Source organism: Arctopsyche grandis, chromosome 10 (assembly GCF_051622035.1).
Source record: "Arctopsyche grandis isolate Sample6627 chromosome 10, ASM5162203v2, whole genome shotgun sequence".
Taxonomy (NCBI): Eukaryota; Metazoa; Arthropoda; class Insecta; order Trichoptera; family Hydropsychidae; genus Arctopsyche; species Arctopsyche grandis.
Window position 1 is genome coordinate 405,773 of NC_135364.1, and position 18,729 is coordinate 424,501.

The 18,729-nt window shown below is 34.5% G+C and overlaps 1 protein-coding gene across 2 annotated transcripts; it reads right to left on the reverse strand.

The window, feature by feature from the left end:
• Nucleotides 1-1,502: 1,502 nt before the first annotated feature.
• elB (zinc finger protein elbow B) lies at nt 1,503-18,484 on the reverse strand. 2 transcript variants are annotated; one of them, XM_077439369.1, is made up of 3 exons: nt 17,911-18,311; nt 13,251-13,343; nt 1,503-3,586 (listed from the first exon to the last, which is right to left on the reverse strand). In XM_077439369.1, the coding sequence occupies exons 1-3, from the start codon at nt 17,977-17,979 to the stop codon at nt 2,345-2,347; spliced, it is 1,404 nt and encodes a 467-aa protein (XP_077295495.1). In that variant the 5' UTR covers nt 17,980-18,311; the 3' UTR covers nt 1,503-2,344. The 2 variants fall into 2 exon arrangements, with proteins under 2 accessions (XP_077295495.1, XP_077295497.1); XM_077439371.1 differs by lacking the exon at nt 13,251-13,343 and having other exon boundaries at nt 17,911-18,484.
• Nucleotides 18,485-18,729: the final 245 nt, after the last annotated feature.

Sequence of the window (18,729 nt, forward strand, 5' to 3'; positions counted from 1 at the left end):
CAAAATGATTGAAACAATCGAAATATGCCTATTACATAATATTTGTTTACACGATTTAATTAAAAAAAGTATTGTAGGCATACTAAGATTTTCATATATGAATTACTGATTGCATGAATATTTTTTTCAAACACTTCTTTATCGAATAACAACAGTTTTGGAGACACACATTTATTACAAACACGCATACATTTTTCACACAGAATCCTGTCGATTTCTTCTGTCTACTATTGTTTATATAATATAATAATTTAATTTCTATAGCACATGTTTTATACTTTATTCAGTTTTTTTCGAGACGCACACTTTACGTGTTAAACAATCGAAAAGTTAAAAATAAGAAATAAAAATAAAAAATGTATAATACAATCGTAACACACTTGCAGTGTCCACAAATTAAACAGAATACATATGTACACGTACATAAATAATAAAAAAATAATAATAACACCACATGTCCATTTAATCAACAAAATTTGGACACAGTTACACCTGTGATTATAAACTAAATTCACACCCAAATATTTTTTAGCACAGGTTAGATATGTCATATACACACATGTAATGAATGTGGACCGACGAGAGTGGTACGAGACTAGCAGATGTTTCGAAAAAGATGTGGAAAGTCGTCGATATTTTCAATTGAATAAAATGACTCCGAAATTAAAATATCATCCATTTTAACCAGTAAAATCTGGTTGAAAACACATTCGATTTGAAGCGAACGCTTCAAATCTTACCGAGCGATAAACTACACTATTTTTTTTTCATCTAAGGTCAAAGACGAATAAATTCAAAATAGAATCAAATTCGCAGGTAAACTCGCCTTTGATAAATTGATATGAAGCAATAAAGCTGCCAACGTTTACACTAATTCTGAAGCGTTGATATGCGGTAAGGTAACCATAATATTTCAGCACCTAAACGATTAACTTTCAACCCTCTTTAACGATTCATTTACATCGACGTTTCGTTAAGAAATAAATTCAATTTAGTTCGAAAGCGCTCATCAGTGTGAATGCCCCTTAAGAAGAACAGGTAACAGTAAAAACAGTGCACTCCGAAGTTAATTAATTGCATTTTCAAATGAAACATTAAAACGGAATTGGTGAAATAAATTACTAAAATATACTCGAAATAAATCCTCAGAGACTTCTCTTTACTTTCTAGAACACATATTTAAAGCAATTTATTAAATATATATAAGAAAAAAATAACATAGAAATTTTTGTATTTAAATTTAAGTATTTATAATTAAACTATTATTATTTATATTATATAACACACTCATAAAAATAATCTAATCAAGCAAATGAAATGAAATTTAGAGCCTTGAAATGATTCACTTTTTGCAATTGTGTTAGGAAATAACGAGTTAAATAAAAAAAAAAAACATTCTGCACAGATTTGGCAAAATAAAAAATATTAAAGTTAAATTAATTACTAAATCAAATGGTTATTCGGGACAAACATGATGAAAGAAACATTTTTTTTAATTTTTTGGTTGTAGGTTCTTCATATCGTCAGTCCGGAAGAAAAACGTCACAAATCAAAAAGTGTATTTTTGCAGTAGAGACGATTGAAGTTTGCACGTGGTGAACAATTCCATACAAGTGAAAAATAAAAAAAGAATTGCCCCGTGTCAACCGTAACTAGAAAATAATGAATCGCAATCGATAACTCAAAAATCGTTTAATCGTCAAAAATAACTTAAAAATCGTAACAATTGATGAAGTTTTGTGATCATGCGAAAATCAGAACTCGAGATTTTGACTGATTCGAACTCGGAATCGATCACTGATCACGTTTTCAAGATCTAGAAAAAAAAAGTGTGTCTGTGTATTTTCGGTATTTTTTTTTACTTGCGACGTTTTTCTTCCGGATTGACGATATATCCAATATAAAGTAAGTATATAAAGTAAAAATATGGGTGCACTGTATTCAAAGACGAGTTTCCACATCTCGATCGATAATAATTGCGAATAAATTTTTCACCGATTACCGAATAGTGAACAATACAATATTAACATCATACACATATTATTATACATAAATTACTTAAAGCGAATTTTCATCAATTTGATAATATTACATCATATCATAATAATAATCGATCAATATGTACAGAGAGGTTCTTTGTAGAAGAGTTTTATTTTTTTCTTTATTTTTTGCTTGTTTGTTTGTTTTGAATTTCCGTATATACATATGTACATACACACGCATGGATGTACATATTATATATCTACAATAATATACCACAGTCACGTTTTATTTGGCTTGCGTTGGGAATTGCGGGTCAACGCGCGGCGCCCCCCTCTGCGGCGAGGCGGAGCGCGCAGGGTCCTCACGGGTGCAGACCTCTGGGGCCGAACAGGGGGTACGGGGGGAAGTAAGCGGCCAGAGACGGGTGTGGGGGGAGGGGGAAGGGCAGCTGAGGGTGCTGCATCAGGTGGGCCGGTTTGCTGTAAGGGTGGAAGCGAGGAGCCAAAGGACTCAGAGGAGGCGTGGGGTACGCCCTGGGGAGCAGAGGGTGAGAGCTGGATAACCCCAGGGCGCTCAAAGCAGACCCTCCTCCGGCCTCTCCCAGAGCAGCTGCGTGTCCTCTCAAGTGCTGCAGCAGCTCGTCGGATCCTGCGAACCTCTTGCCACAGTAGGCCGAGTCTCCAGCCACCCAGCTGCAGACGTAGGGGAGTTGGGAGGCAGCAGCCAGAGCGGCGAGCTGAGCGTGGGCGTACGCAGCAGCGGGGTGCCCAGGGGGTGGGAAACTCTTGGCGTGGTCGCATTGAACACACCCAGCTGGACAGGCACCGGCTTTGTACCCGCCCAAAAGATGGGCACTCAAGGAGCAACCGGTGCAGTAAGGATCCCGGCAGGCGTCGCCGGCTTTCAACCTGGCGTAGCTCAAGTAAGGATTGAGAGCTCCGCTTTTGAGCGCGTGATGCTGGGCGGCCAAGAGTCCGCTGGTCATCAAGTCGGCCGGAAGCGGAAACCCCGGAGCTGGAAGTCCACCCAAGAAAGCCGACGAGCTCACAGGTATGCCTTGTCCCGGCTTGAACGTGCCCAAAGGTAAATCTTTGACGGCGAGATCGTTGCTCGAAGTGAGCACTGTCGGGGTGTATCCTATCTTGGTTGGACTATCTCCGTTGGGTCTGGGCGAGGCCTGAGACGGACTCGACCTGTCTGCCGACTTCTCCGACGGGGACTTCCTTTGGTGGGGTGATGTCCTTTGCGAGGACGAGCTGTGGTTGCTGGCGCACCTCGGCTGCACCGGTGTCGTGCTCTTGGACGATAATGGCGTTCTGACTCGGGGTCCACTCGAGGTCCTCTCTTCGGGCGATCTCGTCTTGTCCCGCGATGTCAAGCACGACTCGTATGGTTTGAAGCTGGCTTTCACCGGCACTTCGGCTGCTGTCGAGTTGTTGTTGTTGGGGGACGATTTGTCGCGGTTGCTGTCCGAGCTGTGTTTGTGGCTGGATTTCAGGCTGGCTTTTTCAGCGGCTGAGATCAGTTTTGGATTAGGCGAATCTGCACCGATTGCGCTGCAAGTTTGAGCCAACAGCGCTAAAGGACTCTTCTTAGCATCCAACTGTAACAAGCGAAACACATGGTCAGACTTTACATACATATGTATATGAAATGAGTGAAATAAAAACATATATATATATAAGACATAATGAAAACCTATAATGCAAATTTTATAAGATACTAGCTGAACCCGGCATGCGTTGCAATGCCACAATTTATTGTAATATTTTTAACGATTTGTAGTCTATTAGGGGCACTAGCTTTGAAATTAAATTAGAAAACGATGTAAATATATGTATAATACATATATTTGTTTTGTTCTGTAAAAGTTTTTTTTAATGAAAAAACTATTCATCTATACATAAAATATACAGTCAATAAATAAAATTTAATAAAAATGAAGTTTTTTCTATGCATTAACCATATTTTCTTTAATTTGAAATACTGATACCCAGGGCCCTTGGGAAAATTAATTCCGGACCCTATAACAAACTTTAAAAAAATAAATCTCAGAACTATTAGAAAAATACCTACAATATGTTACGTTGCCATTTAATTGAATAAAAAAGTATGATATAACAGGTATGATTTTCGACTAGGGGGCCTTTCGAGTAGTCAGGGTCCTGGAACTTTACACCCCCCCCCCCCCCTCTCGTCAACCCTTGCTATTTGATTTAACTGGTCATACAACTTTTGACGAAAAAACAGCATTCAAAAAATAGAATTGTTTTCTTGGACAAAATTTGTAATTTTATGTACATATGTATGTTACTACTAAGCGGTAACATAAAATTTTACGAATAAATTGCGGTTTTAATACTGTTTTACATTTCAAAATGAAATAATTATTATTCATGATTCTTTAAAATATTTTCAAGCGCTATAAAAATTTACCATTTCGTAATTCCATATATTTGTTTTTATTATTTTTATATTCATATTGAATCGTAGCGACATTACAGATACCCCTATCGCTGAAACTCCCTATTACGCTCAGGGACCCAAAACTTTAACTTCTCCAACATAGGGATTGGTAATCTCACCCCTCAAAATTTTTAATGAGTTTTTCAACAGAAAAGAACATCTCTTCTTCTTCAAAAGCTTTTGCAAGCGAGTTAAATTGCAATGAACGTTACAAAATAGCACTGGAACATCTATATATTTATAAATCAATGTTTGTCTGTCACGTATACGTTCCTATACCATTCAACCGATTCCGATGAAATTTACAGAAGTTATTGTGTGAATGCCACGATGGTTTCTGTAAAAAATGGGAACGGGAATGGGAATTGCATGAGTTATTGTGGCATTGCAACGCATGCCGGGTTCAGCTAGTATGTACACAAATAAGGATAGCAAAAATAATAATAGATTAGACTCAAATCCGATCATGTTCAATAATGGCCGCATAAATGAATCTACATATAACAGGCATTTCTTTAATAATTTTACAAAAGCCTTTTGCTTAACCCTGCCTCACCGAAGTGGGGTATGCAAGTGCTCCAATTTTTACGTTTTTCGTAATAACTATATGGTTTTCAAAGCTATACACCCTATATTTCTTGTATTCCTAGAATGAACTACAAGAAATTTATTTTAATAGATTTTGTATGATTTATAAAAGGGGTACATTGTAAAAAAAAAAAACATGTATACATTTCTACGTTCCAAAGTATGATTTAAAGGCGGTAGCGATAAGTCATGTTTTTGACTGTTCGCTTGCATATCCTTGTCGATCGATGAATCAATGCGAGAGAAAGAGACAGCTATATTTTCGTCGCTTTTGGCGCGTGGCTATTTAGTCATGCAGTCGCCTGTTGGCCTTACCTATGTGCGTTTGCATGTCGATGCTTATCGTTATTTTTTAATACAAAAATAGTCAAAAACATGCTATAGGACTAAAACTTTTTTATGTTGATGTATAAAATGATTAATAAGATATATATTGAACCCATTTGTATCGAAAAAAGCTGTATTTTGATTAAAAAATACTGGGGTCTTACTCAACCCCGGTTCGTGACACTCGTTCGATCTCGACGCTCCGTCCTTCAAAGGTTAAACATGAACATTAAACTAAGACAATACTGTAGGATCTGGTTGTCAGAAGACAAAGGTTGTAGGTAAAATGAGACATTGAAAACATTGTTTATTCGGCGGAATACCACATCGACCTATCATTCTACTCATGCATGTCAACCTAATCATTGATACATGCATTATTCTAGGTTAGAAAAACAAACGAAATATTTCTGATCTGATTCTGATCAAAATCTCGATGCTCTGTCCTTCAAAGGTTAATTAAGAGCTGTAATTCTTGTAGTAGATAAAAGGCAAAATATTGGTAGTAAAAATCAAACGTTTGAATTTTTTTTTTTTTTGACATTTAGCGATTGATTATACATACACAGTAAATGTGATGATTCATACAGTTCTTCCTACACGTGGAACGAAAATTGAAATAATGTTTAGTATCTTCCGGGAGCAAAGAGGCAACTTGATAAGGTTCAATTCCACTTGGCTCACCCCCTAGCTCGAAACTCATGTCTATCAGATTAAAAACAATGTAACAAAATGTGTAGAAGTGAGGTTATCCAACGTCTTGAGCAGACGTGGTCCAATCATGTGGGGAGACATTTTCATTATCCACACGTCTCCCTCCGGAACGGTTAAACGCGCGGTAAACACGCCTCAGTCGTTTCGAACCTTTTCCCCAAATACGTATTGTACATCATTAGGTACATACATATTAAAAATATACACACACCAATAGACACACGGTAAATTTTAATCGACACGCGGCCGAGAAAAAAAATCACTAATGATGTTATTATGTATATTATTTGGTCGAGTCGAGAGAATAAAATTAGCCGTGGGGGAAAATATCGGCGTGCGCAGGTGGCATATAATATATGCGTTGTTAAAATAACGATATAACCAATGTTGATTTGAGAACAGTGATAAATTGCTCGTTTAAGTCGGTAGTTAATTATCCGGAGGTGATTCCTTATAGAAAAACGTGTCACGGATAAACATGAAACATGGCCGGGCCGACGCAGACCGAAATCGCTGTTATTTCCGAGTGAATTATCGCCATAATTCGAAAGACGAATGTGTCATATTATTCGGAGAATTCGAAATGTTGAAATTTTTCGCGTGGTGGCGATGCTTGAAAAATGTCACGCAATTTTTCACTTGTGCGGGATCGATTTTGCATACTTTTTCCGTATATTTCGTGTTATATTTTACATTCGGCGGAACTGAGACGAAACGACGTCTATTTCTATCCTATTTACATTTAGTGTGTCTATCAGTGATATAAAAACTACTAAAGTATGGGCTTTCGATGAGTACATAATATCTAACTAATAGTTTATGAGTATTGAAATATTTTATGTACGTAAAAGTTCCGAATAAAAAATATTGTATAAACACACTGCCTAGACTTAATATATTGCCGTAATAAATACCTGTAAAAATATTATGTATTCAAATACAGTCGATTCTCGTCGATTAATCATATTTATTAGCATATTGGCTAAATTTTTATCGCTTTGTATCTAATGTATATATATAGGAAAAGTATTTTATTTTGGCAGTTTTAATACAAGTAGATTTTTCATGGTTTTGTACGTAAGCTCAATTTTAATCAAATTTTAAAAAAAGCTCAAATTTTAATCATTCTATGAATTCAAATGCAGTTAAGATATTGCTAAACAGCAACAAATTACTCATTTTATTACTTTATATTTGACATGTGGTAAATATGAAGATTCTATGCTAATTTGTTGCTATTTAGCAATATCTTAACTGCATTTGAATTCATAGAATGATTAAAATTTCACTTTTAAAACAAGGTATTATTTATTACAAGGTAAAAATCTTAATAAAAGACAGGAGTAAAATTGGGAAAGAATGGTTCAAAATAATTTGATATAAACACACACAAAAAAAAATTATAAATACGGCTCTTCATTTAATTTAGGATTTTTCTAATAAATTTCAAACTTATTTCGGTATAACAAAAAAAATTACAATTTTTTAAAACTCTTCAGTCCCATATTTTAATTGAATCATAGATATATATATATATATATATATATATATATATATATATATATATATATATATATATATATATATATATATATATATATAATATCGCTATTCTGTATGTGTATCTGTGTATCTGCGATAACGCTCGCTATACTATAATAGTATAATAGTCACAGCTAAGCCACCGCCAACAAAATGTACGAATATAATTACAAAAGAAAAAACTTCTATATACATATATACTGTTTGCTACTAATGTTTTTTTTACCTCTAGGCAAATTAGTCTGTGAGCATTTAGCGCCATCTAATGAATATTTATTGCATTAATTAATTAATTAATTATTTTTTATATTGTTTATACATAGGTAGGTAGGTAGTTTTTACCACTTTTTTCATATTAAACAATTAAATATGAATATTAAATTAAATATATTTAAAAGGTATTTGAAAAAAATACGACCCTGTGCGGATCGAACACAGGACTGACACATTTCTTTTATTTTTTTTTATGTAATAACTTAATATGCCAACACCCATGCGATGATATTTCATCATTGGTAACATTTCATTTGTAACCGTTCACCATAAATGGATGGATTATTATATTTTTATAGGCATTAATTGAGCAATTTTCTCAGCGCCTTTACCATTTCAATCTCTTCTCTAAAAACAGGCAGTCTGTGCGTTTAGAATTAAATTAAAGTTTAACACGCCCTTGTTTTAGATCAAATGTATACAAAAGTAATTGTTTATGGTATCAACGGGGCATTTTGATTGAATGTACTTAATATAGAGGTTGAAGTTTTGATGAAACATTACATATAGTATGTGTATGTGTTATCAAGTAAGAAAAAGAAAGAAAAGTGTTGGCAATCCCTGACGGGCGAGTTAAATCTTCCAGCGCCGCGCTTGACATTTCACTTTGGCCCGCGCATGATGTAATCTCTTGCGAGACGGGATGAAAAATAAGGTAGACAGTCGGAAAATTTGAACACAATGTGACGTGCGTGAACGTGGCAGGTGGGTTTAGTGGGGTGCGGCAGTGATCATTCATCATAAGGAACCGGGGTGGGGGTGCAGTCTAGGGTAGGAGAAGAATTCCACCCCCTACAGTCTCGCACACTACTGGGTAGTGGATTTTCATCTCGGGCCATCAAATCGACACACTTCCACGGCATAGGAACATATACATAAGTTCCCAAGGTTGTGTTCCGACACGAGCAGTAAAAAATACACTGTAGAGGTACATAAAAAACGACTAATTTAAAATTCAAACTTATCACTCGGTGTTATAATAATTAAGTCGTAAAATGAACGAGGCGATGAAACGCGCCGCCGCTGGATTTCAGCGGCGCGCTTTTGAGAATACTTTTCGTTTAATTATTAATTAGCGGTGTGTGAAATGCGCACATCGACCGAATGGAGTTGCACATAAAATTTACGAAGTCATAAAAACGCGTTCGAATCGGCGAATACTAATTTACAAAATTGCGAGATTTCATTTCAATGCGCGAATAAAATATTAATAAAGAAAATGTCTACCTAATAGATGTTGGGCAATCGTGGTCGATTGCGATATTAATAAATATGAGCCGTTTAATAAATGAGCGAAAATTTACTATAAATACGATGTTATTTGTCATATGATAATAATAATAATATCTACGAGGAATAAATAATGTGAAAATTATCAATTTTTTATGTATCGTTCGTTAATTTTATAGCGAGGGGAAAAGATCATTCACATAAAATATACGGCGATAAAGAGGAACACTGATAAGTGCTGCTTTAGCGGAACCGCAAACGACCCAATTGAGAAAAAAGTGAGATAAAGCCGAAAAAATACTCGTTTTATATTCAATAGTAATTTCGTGTACGGTAATTTAAACTTTTTGTAGCGATAGTGTCACTTTATTGCGTCAACACAGTTATATTATCAACAAGAAAGTTTATTACATATGTATGTACCTATACATACATACATTCTTATAATGATATTTTATATTTAGAATTCAATTTCAATTTCAATAAATCCCTTTCAAGAATTAACCGTGTAAATTAAAATTACTTATTGTGCAAAACTAAAAAAAAATATGTTTGATAAATATAAAATATAAACATGTATATGAATTTCCATCGTGAAAAATTCAATCCAATTAAGTTTTAAGAGATATTAACAATACATTATTTAGTTAAAAACTTAAAAAAAAATACAAATGAATTGTATAAAACAACTGTATTATAAAATAAAAGTGAGCAATACAAATAAAATTTACCGGATACATTCGTTCTTCACATTCCGATACAAAACAAAGTGTGGTTTTATGTTTGGATTAAATCGATTTTTTACTTATCCCATACATTTTTACATTTTAAATATATTTAAGCCTAAGCTTTATGTTTTAAGTCTAATTTATCTAATCTATCAGGTGTTAGAAATTAAATTAATTATTGCCAATAGTGACAGTTATATATGACATACATTATAATATAATGCCTTCATATTTTATTACATACATATTTCAGTATAAGAATCTACACGTGGAATGGATTTTATTAACGAAGCAGTCAGTTTTTTTTATTTAGTTTTTATGACGAAATATACGATTTCAATGAGTTTGATTTCAAATTTAAATTAACACGTTTATATAAAAAGATAAAAATTGCTATTGCGAGGATACAATCATAGTTAATGCTATGAGATAAAACGTTGATTAAATTAAAAATAATAAACATTTAATATATTAAAAATGAAAATAAAAGCACCCAGTAGACGGGCAGAAAAATTAAGCGAATAAAAATAAATATCGCGTAAAGATTATGTAGTTGGTAAATAAGAAACAATTTATAGGTACATAAAATTGACAACAAAATCTAAGCCTCTATTTTTATTATTATGCACTCGTTTTGCTCCGTTTTGAAACACCTGTAAAAAAATACAATTTGTAGGATGTCACTCAATATTTCTAAAATTTCAACGGGAAATTCAACCCGTTTATTAATTTGTATTCGTTAGGCTATATACCTAAAATGGGGGGTCACGAGTTCAAAACAAAAATTTTGTGTTTGGGCATTTTATTCATTGTGCCCGCCCTCAAAAAAAGTTTGAAGAAAAATAGCATCCGGTAACTTAATATTATACATAGATATACTGAAAAATATTTTGAGCGAAATTCACCGGTAAGAAATTTCGACGCGGCGCATTACAATTAACACGTTGCGCACCGGACACCGGATTGAGACCGCGTGAAATGAGTAGGTCCACATCCAATGGGAGGGTGTGGGGAGTAATGGTGGTTAGTCGGTGGGTGGGTGGGTGGGTGAGGAGGTCGAGAAATAAATTTCGCCGCATTCGAAAGGCATAAAGCAATCATGGGTCGTAAACCGCCGAGTCGGCGAGCGGCCGAATTATATACTGCGATCGTAAAATTGATTGCGATTTCTGCGCCGACTTGTATTATATTATATTATACATACATACATACATACATACACACGTCTCTAAGTATACAGGGTGGGGTGTAATTTGGTCGGCAATTATGACCGCCGACCAATATCGTTATGACCGTATAATATACGACGTCTCAAATTCACACCCGGCTCCGTCGAAGGCCGAATAGCTTCAATAAATCGATCGGAATTTAATTCCAAATAAAAAAATACATTTAAGGTATTTAATGTATTTATATGAAATATCAGATGTTTGTAAATAAATGTTATCTGTTTACTTGCGAGCTAAATGAACGTTAGCGAATATATCTGACCTTTATGCGGGTATATCGCTAACGGTCTTCTTATCCTTTGGTTAATTAAATATGACAGTATTTACTGTTTATAGACAGAAATTAAAATGCGATTAAACACCAACAGAATGGTTGATAACCTCGGTCTACAATGTATGTATGAATATACAATGTATGTATACAAATATGCAAGATGCATACAAATGTATTAATGAATAGTGTAATTAATTACAGATAGTAAACATGGTTATCGTTAAATCAAAGAAATAATATATATTATAAAACTATAATTCTAATAACACGGTAGATCGATTCAATATAGAAACGTACGAAATAAGGGATTTTATAAAAAAGTTATAAATGGAATTATCACGTATTAATCAATTTTCTTTTTTTTTTTCTTTTTCCTAATGCATAGTTTTTTGATCTGCCTTTTGTTTGGAGATTGGCTGTAATTTAAATGTTTTCTATTTTTTAATTAAATTAAGCAACGCATTTAAAATAAATATAATATATACCGACCTCAATTAAATATTAAAAAGTATATTTATTTTTCATGATGATTTTCAATAAAATTTTCGAATTATCAACGCGTAACCTTTTCAAGACATTAAATGTATTGTACATATAGTAGTATAAATTTGAATAGATTATTGTAGAATTTAATTTTCAATATAAATACGTACGGTAACAGTAGTAAACTATCGATTATACGGGCGCGGATTATCTGTGCTTGAAAAATATTAATTATGTTTTTTAAATTAAATTAATCTTTTTTATATGATTATGAGACGCACATATTGATTGCGACCGTAAATACGCGTGTTATTTGAAACAAATGATGTCACACAGAAATGTTTTTCGTTCCCTTTTTAAATGTCTTTTACTATCGCGTTAATTCTTTTAGTCGCTTTTGATCAGCGAAGAAGTAACGAGTGCGTTTATTCAGTGCAGATTTTTTCGTAACATACATATGTTTATTATTATCAATAATTTCTGTGTGAAATTATTTTCTTTGCTGTAATATTTCAGATTTACACAACCTGTTCGAGATATAGTTAAACAAAAAAATAAGTTAGAGGCGTTCGCGAGGAATTGTAATAGTTGTGCAGGTCCTTCGAAACGAAAAAGAATGAAAATGTCAACATACGAAGATTTGAATGCAACTATGCTCATATGGTTTAATCAAAAACGAGCAAAAGGAATACCAATTAGCGGTCAAATGTGTATTGAAACAGCCAAATTTTACCATGAGAAATTAGGATTAGAAGACAACTTCAATGCTTTTTCTGGCTGGTTGACTAGATTTTTTTTATATTTTGGCAATACTAGTACTAACTACTAACGGCCACCTATCTGCTTAACATTAAGCTCTATAATGAGTATTAAAATTGTGAAACAAAAATTTGTGTTGTTAATATGATATTATATTCGAAACCGAGTCAAAATTTGATGATTCCTCCTCCCCAGAATTAGCCCGGATAATCGAGAGTGTACTGTATATACATATGTATATACATAGGATTGAATAGCAACTTGTTGCGTCTTTAGATGACTTAAAAAAGAGTGGGCACATTATATATCGCTAAATTATATAATAGTAGATTATGTCAAAATAATATACCATAATTCGAATCTATGATTCAAACATACAGACTACATATGTATGAAAAACGCTGAAACGCAGTTCGTTTAAAAATGAAATTGACAGATTAGATGAGTCGACTCAAATGGCGTTGCGCCGCACTGACAGACAGAGTTCGTCATCAATTTCAATGGTGGTGATGGTGATGGTGATGGTGATGGTGATGGTGATAGTGTATGCATTGTGCAATAAATAAAATAAAATAAAAATGCCGACGGTGACAAGTTCGACGATATATATGGAAGTGTAAGATAGGGTGTGTGATTTGTGAATAAGAGACAGACCATTGTGCGATCGGCAGGGTCGGACTGGTAAGGGCTGTCAGACAACGAGCGCAGCCGCTGACCATAAGGCGAATAGGCGGTCAAGCAACCATGCTAGAAAGAGTAAATCGAACCATGAGAAACATACACATTTAGCAAACATTCAATATTAAATACACATCAAAAAATCCCCCACAACACAGGCCAAACACAGCGCTGAGCGAAATTACTCTCAAACAGGCTAACAGTTGCCTGAAAAATCGGATACCAATAGTCTCTCAAGTTTATAGAGAATGTACGAGTCGGCAGGCTCGTCTGACTACGATATTTTTCGTACCTATGAGAAATGAGAAACAAATCCCTTCGTCTCGTTTCTGAGATCTTAATTAATTCGGCCGATCCAAGATCCTTCGCCTACACTGGAAATTTCCGCTATTTTTTACTTGAAATATTGCCTTCACAAATTAATACGTTTATATGACAATAACTTAATATATAATACGTCTTATTTTTGAAAAAAAAATGTGTTTTAATAATTAGAAATTTCCTGGATCCGCCACTGGGATCAACCGACTAATACTGATTGTATGGAATTTTGAATTACGTTGTCAGTTATGTGTTGGCAGACAAGTTACTGATCTCTAAGAAACAGCTACGACTACTACAGACAATTCGCTACAGGACTGTTATCTGATTTGTATACATACAAATTTAGATGCCGACTTTAATCGCCTGGTTTTGAATTAATTGTTTTTTGGTATATCAATAATTTCAAAACACTGGCTGTATTTTCTAATATAGCCCAAGGTTTGAACTTCTATAACTTACAATAATAGTTTTAGACTTTTAACATGATGTTCATTTGCATATTTAGTTCATCTCCAAAAGCATTATAAAAATATAAAATCTTAAAGTCCTATAAGTAGAGGTAGGACCGGAAGCGTGCCGTTTATTGTTCAATTGTTGTAAATGCTTTGTAAAAAAGGTTCGGCAAACCTTCAACAATGCATTTACAATATTTGAACAATAAACAGGGTCCTCAGGGTCCGGTGACTACTTATAAGTTTATATAAAATAAGTGAATTGTTATTATCCAAGCATCAGTAATGATTCATGCTTTTAAAAATTGATAAATAAAAGAGTATATATAGTTGTATCTTGAAAAGCACTAACTCTATTTGAATATGCGGATTATATATGTATTTGTGTCATTATCCTGTATAAAAATACAAAGGCAATTCCCAAGATATTTTAGTACATTCATTAAACAATAAAAACTTATCCATTAGATAAAGTATATTGTAGTTACAGGCGAACGAACCTTCCGAGGAAATGAAATAAGTCACGTGATTTCAAACGATGCATATTAAAACTCCATTCAACGCATTTAAGCTGTTTACTACGAGCAGTTAATTCTCACAGAAATGAAATTGCAAATGCAATAAAAGGCATTCCTTCGTTGGTTTTCACCAATGGAGTCGAGTCGAGAACCATTAACATAGGTCGCGGTATGCTCTGTAGCTTCAATGAATTCACAAGTTCAATGGTTCAACTACATATGTATAATACATATTGGAACTATCGGTACGTACGAATATATGCACATAGAAAAATAAATTATACGAGTCTGTGTTGTAAAGAAATACAGATGTGTATTTTCAGCCGATTTCACCTAGCAGGTCACAGCCCTGAATTTGTTCGCAGAAGAACACACACACTCCCAGAAGGAAGATTATTTACAAAGTGTAGTTTTATGGCCCAATTCCTTATAGCAGCTAGAACAGCCGCATTTATGCAGGATGTCGTAAATTTGGTAAAACGGGTACGGGCGATTATGAAATAAAACACGGAACGTCACGTACGAAAACAACACAATAATCTATACACGCAACGCGGTCAACAACGTGTCAATAGGGGGCTAAATTACATACCTATAGGTATAGCCGGCATTCAAAGGGTTAACACGGAAGAGAGCTATTTCATCGGAATTATTGAACAATACATGCATAGCAGTTACTCAGTTCAGTGTTCTTCAAAATGGATTACGCGAGTCTTGAACAGACTTAGGCGGCCAGGATACTTTAACCTAAAAAATGTTTTATTATTGTCAATTACTATTGTCCTACAAAGCAAGAGCGCAAAAAAAAGATTGGCAATAGTGAACCATTTAAAGAATCCAGGCCGTCTAAGGCTGGTCATGAACAGAGACCGACGGACAAGTTTCCTTTGCCCACAAAAAATAGTTCACTATTGTCAACCTTTTTTTGTGCTTTCTTGATTTGTAGGACAATAGTAATTGACAATAGTTAACCATTTTTTGTGGGCAAAGTAAACTTGTCCGCCGGTCTCTGGTCATGAGCATAGTCTGTGTGAAAAAACGAAATTATATTGACGAGATGAAATAATGTTTTTAGCTGAATTGGAAAAATTGGATGCGAATATGCTTTGCAATAAATATAATATATCAAAATCAGCCGAATCGTTGATTACATATGTATACGATTTATCAATGAAGATGAAGTTTTGCAATTAAATCAAGATGAATTCAAGATTTTATTCACTGATTTATGTTCGGTATCTAATTCGGTGGATCGGATTTTCAGTTTTAAAAAAATGTGCGTGTATGTATGTGCTATTATTATTGGAGATAATTCGAATAACTTTTATCCGATTACACTAAAAACTTTGCATTGGTCAATGAAATGCTCATCTAAGCATAAAATTCTAACCTTATATTTTATATATAGGAAGTAATCCTTTTGTTTACAAAAATTTAAATTTATTTCAAGGAGCTTCTAACTTTATAAGCATGTCTACAAAATTAGGATTTCTTGAAGAATATGATACATAATTAGAAAGGTTGCAAAAGCTACGAAAGTTTGAAAGTCGCTGCAGTAGGTGTTTGGTATCATAGATGTCGCACATCATTCGAAAATACAAAAATTCAACATGACAATTTGAATGAATGTTAAATTATACATAGATATTGAGTAATATATTTGTAAATTAATTAAATTTAATATTTCGTTGTAAATTTTAAATAAAAAATTGAGAATTCTTGTAAAAATTAAAGAAAGAATAGTATACGTCGATATTTCGTGGATATTTTGCTGTATATATTAAATAAATAAATAAAATTAATAATATAATGAATTAGTGGCTGCAGTATCCCATTTTAATGGAAGAAATAAATGTAATATGTATAAGTAACACTTCTGTCTCTAAATGTAAATATTATGTATTATATTTACAGCGTTGAATAAAAAGTAGCAATTTATTTTGAAAAAATACATAAAATAATAACTTTTGTACACCAAACGAGGTAGAGGCGGATTTTTATAAATAGCAAATAATGCCTCTGAAAAAAATGAAACAATGGAAAATGAGAACACAAGTGCGTTTCAATTGTAGGTATTCGATGTACAATGTATGTACATATAATAGATTGTTGCACAATATGAAGTTTCTGTTTGTTATAAAGCTGACAGATTATACTAGTAAATGTTCATGGTTCGAAATCGACACGAGTTTAACACGAATAATTTATTTCTTTTTCAATACATCAATTTGACTTGTAAATAAGTTGGATAAGATTAGCCATTGTTTTTTTACATATTATTTCATTCGACACGAAAATGTTTTAACAGTTAAATAATTATGATGTAATAATATCACCTGCCACAACGAAACAAACTGCTTATTGTTATTTGCGGGAAAGTTTCGAATTAAATTTGCGATAAAAATGCATACGTATTCCGCAAAAATTTAAATCACAATCGCACACGTAGCGCAATAAACACGACTTTTTAACGCGAAAAATTAACGCAATCGCATAAACACAGCTCAAAGTACCCAAATGTCAACTTTAAAACCGTTAATTTGCATATAAACATCAATTTCGCATATTATGCACGTTTAATTTATCCTACGAAAAATTAGCCATACCGTTTGCGAAATGTTAACGACGCATACGATGAATAACATAAAATAAATCATATTATATAGAATGAAAATTAAAGTGCACACACAGGCGAACAGTGTTAGTATTTAAATTCTAAATTATCATTGAATTCAACAAGTTTAGACACTTTGCATAATCAAATGTCAAGTCGAAGTAATTTATTGCGCTTTTAGAACCGACTACCGAATTGATTTAATATGCAGTTCTATTCAAACGATCGTGAAATTAATATATATACTTTCTAAATAAGTATATACATATATATTCTACATACTAAACTTCATTCGCAACGAAGTGTTTCCGTTTTGAAGCAATTTACTAGAAAATGTAGCGGAAAATTATAATGAATCACATACACTTATATACATATACAAACATACATAAACATCGTATTAAACCACAAAAAAATCATATAAATTTATTCGAAACTCGTAAACGACAGATTGAAGTTTTTCTTTTTGCAGTACACTCGAACGGAAAATTCGGCGGGAAATTATAACAAATCATACATAAGTAAACCGGTCAGTTTTTCCGGGAAAGTTTCTCTACACACTGAAAATCGACAGTATTGAATAAAAATTGAATTCACTGAAAAGGAGACGTTTTGTTGTCGGAGGGTACACTTTTGAGTTAGATTTTTAAGACACTGAGGAGTGAAGAGTCGAACATTGGGGTCACAATCGACTTTGACTTCGGCTTCGAGTTGGAGGATCCGCTTACCGTAGTGGGCAGCGGCGTGAGGTACTCCGGCCTCAGGTACTGATTGCTGGACGTGAGCATCGTGTTCATCTTGACGGTCACAATAAATTGACAATTATCAAATTCCAATATAAACAATAAACACGCACACACACAGACACTGTGTAAATGAGTAAATATCCAAAGAGCGAGGTGGTCGGTTCACTCGCGATAGGCGACAGTTAACGCATCGGCGAGGTTAACACATGAGCGTCGGGAGAGAGGAAAAGTGCGCGCGGCTCGACGGCCGGCCGCAGACTGGCGGCGAGCCTCAAAGCGGCGTGACGTCACGGAAGTGGGGAGTGTGGGGAGAGTGGGGAGAGTGAGACGCGACGCGACACGGACTTGCGGACTTGAGTGTGGTGTCGGTGTGTCGTGTGTGTGGCGGGGCGGGGAGCCCGAGACACGATCAGACCGACAGACCGACAGACGAACCGACGAACCGACGAGGGGAAGGGGAAAAGAGGAAAAGAGGAAAAGGGGAGCCAGGGGTGTTACTAAACGCGTGGCGCCGCCGCGCTGCACCGGCAGCAGTTGCAGTTGCCGCTCCGACGGCGGCTGCCAAACTGTGGGGCGCGTGCTCTTGTGTTTTTTATATCAACATGTATTCGTTGGGGGGGTGGTGGCCTCATGTTGAGGGCTTTGAGGGTCAAATTCCTTGACATTTAAAGCGGGCTTTGAATATCAACATGTGGCCCCTTCACGGGTCAATTGGGCAAAAATTTGCCCAATTCATGAAATCGGCAATGACGCGAAGAATACATGAAATGATTAGCATATAATGCTTTGAGAGTGGTCACG

Coding starts and splice junctions, on each gene's coding strand:
- elB (XM_077439369.1), bottom strand. CDS start 17,979: ATGAACACGATGCTCACGTCCAGCAATCAGTACCTGAGGCCGGAGTAC. Junction 13,344..17,910: donor TCACGCCGCTGCCCACTACG/GTAAGCGGATCC, acceptor TACTCTTTCTAG/CATGGTTGCTTGACCGCCTA. Junction 3,587..13,250: donor ACCCTGCCGATCGCACAATG/GTCTGTCTCTTA, acceptor CGCTTGTTACAG/TTGGATGCTAAGAAGAGTCC.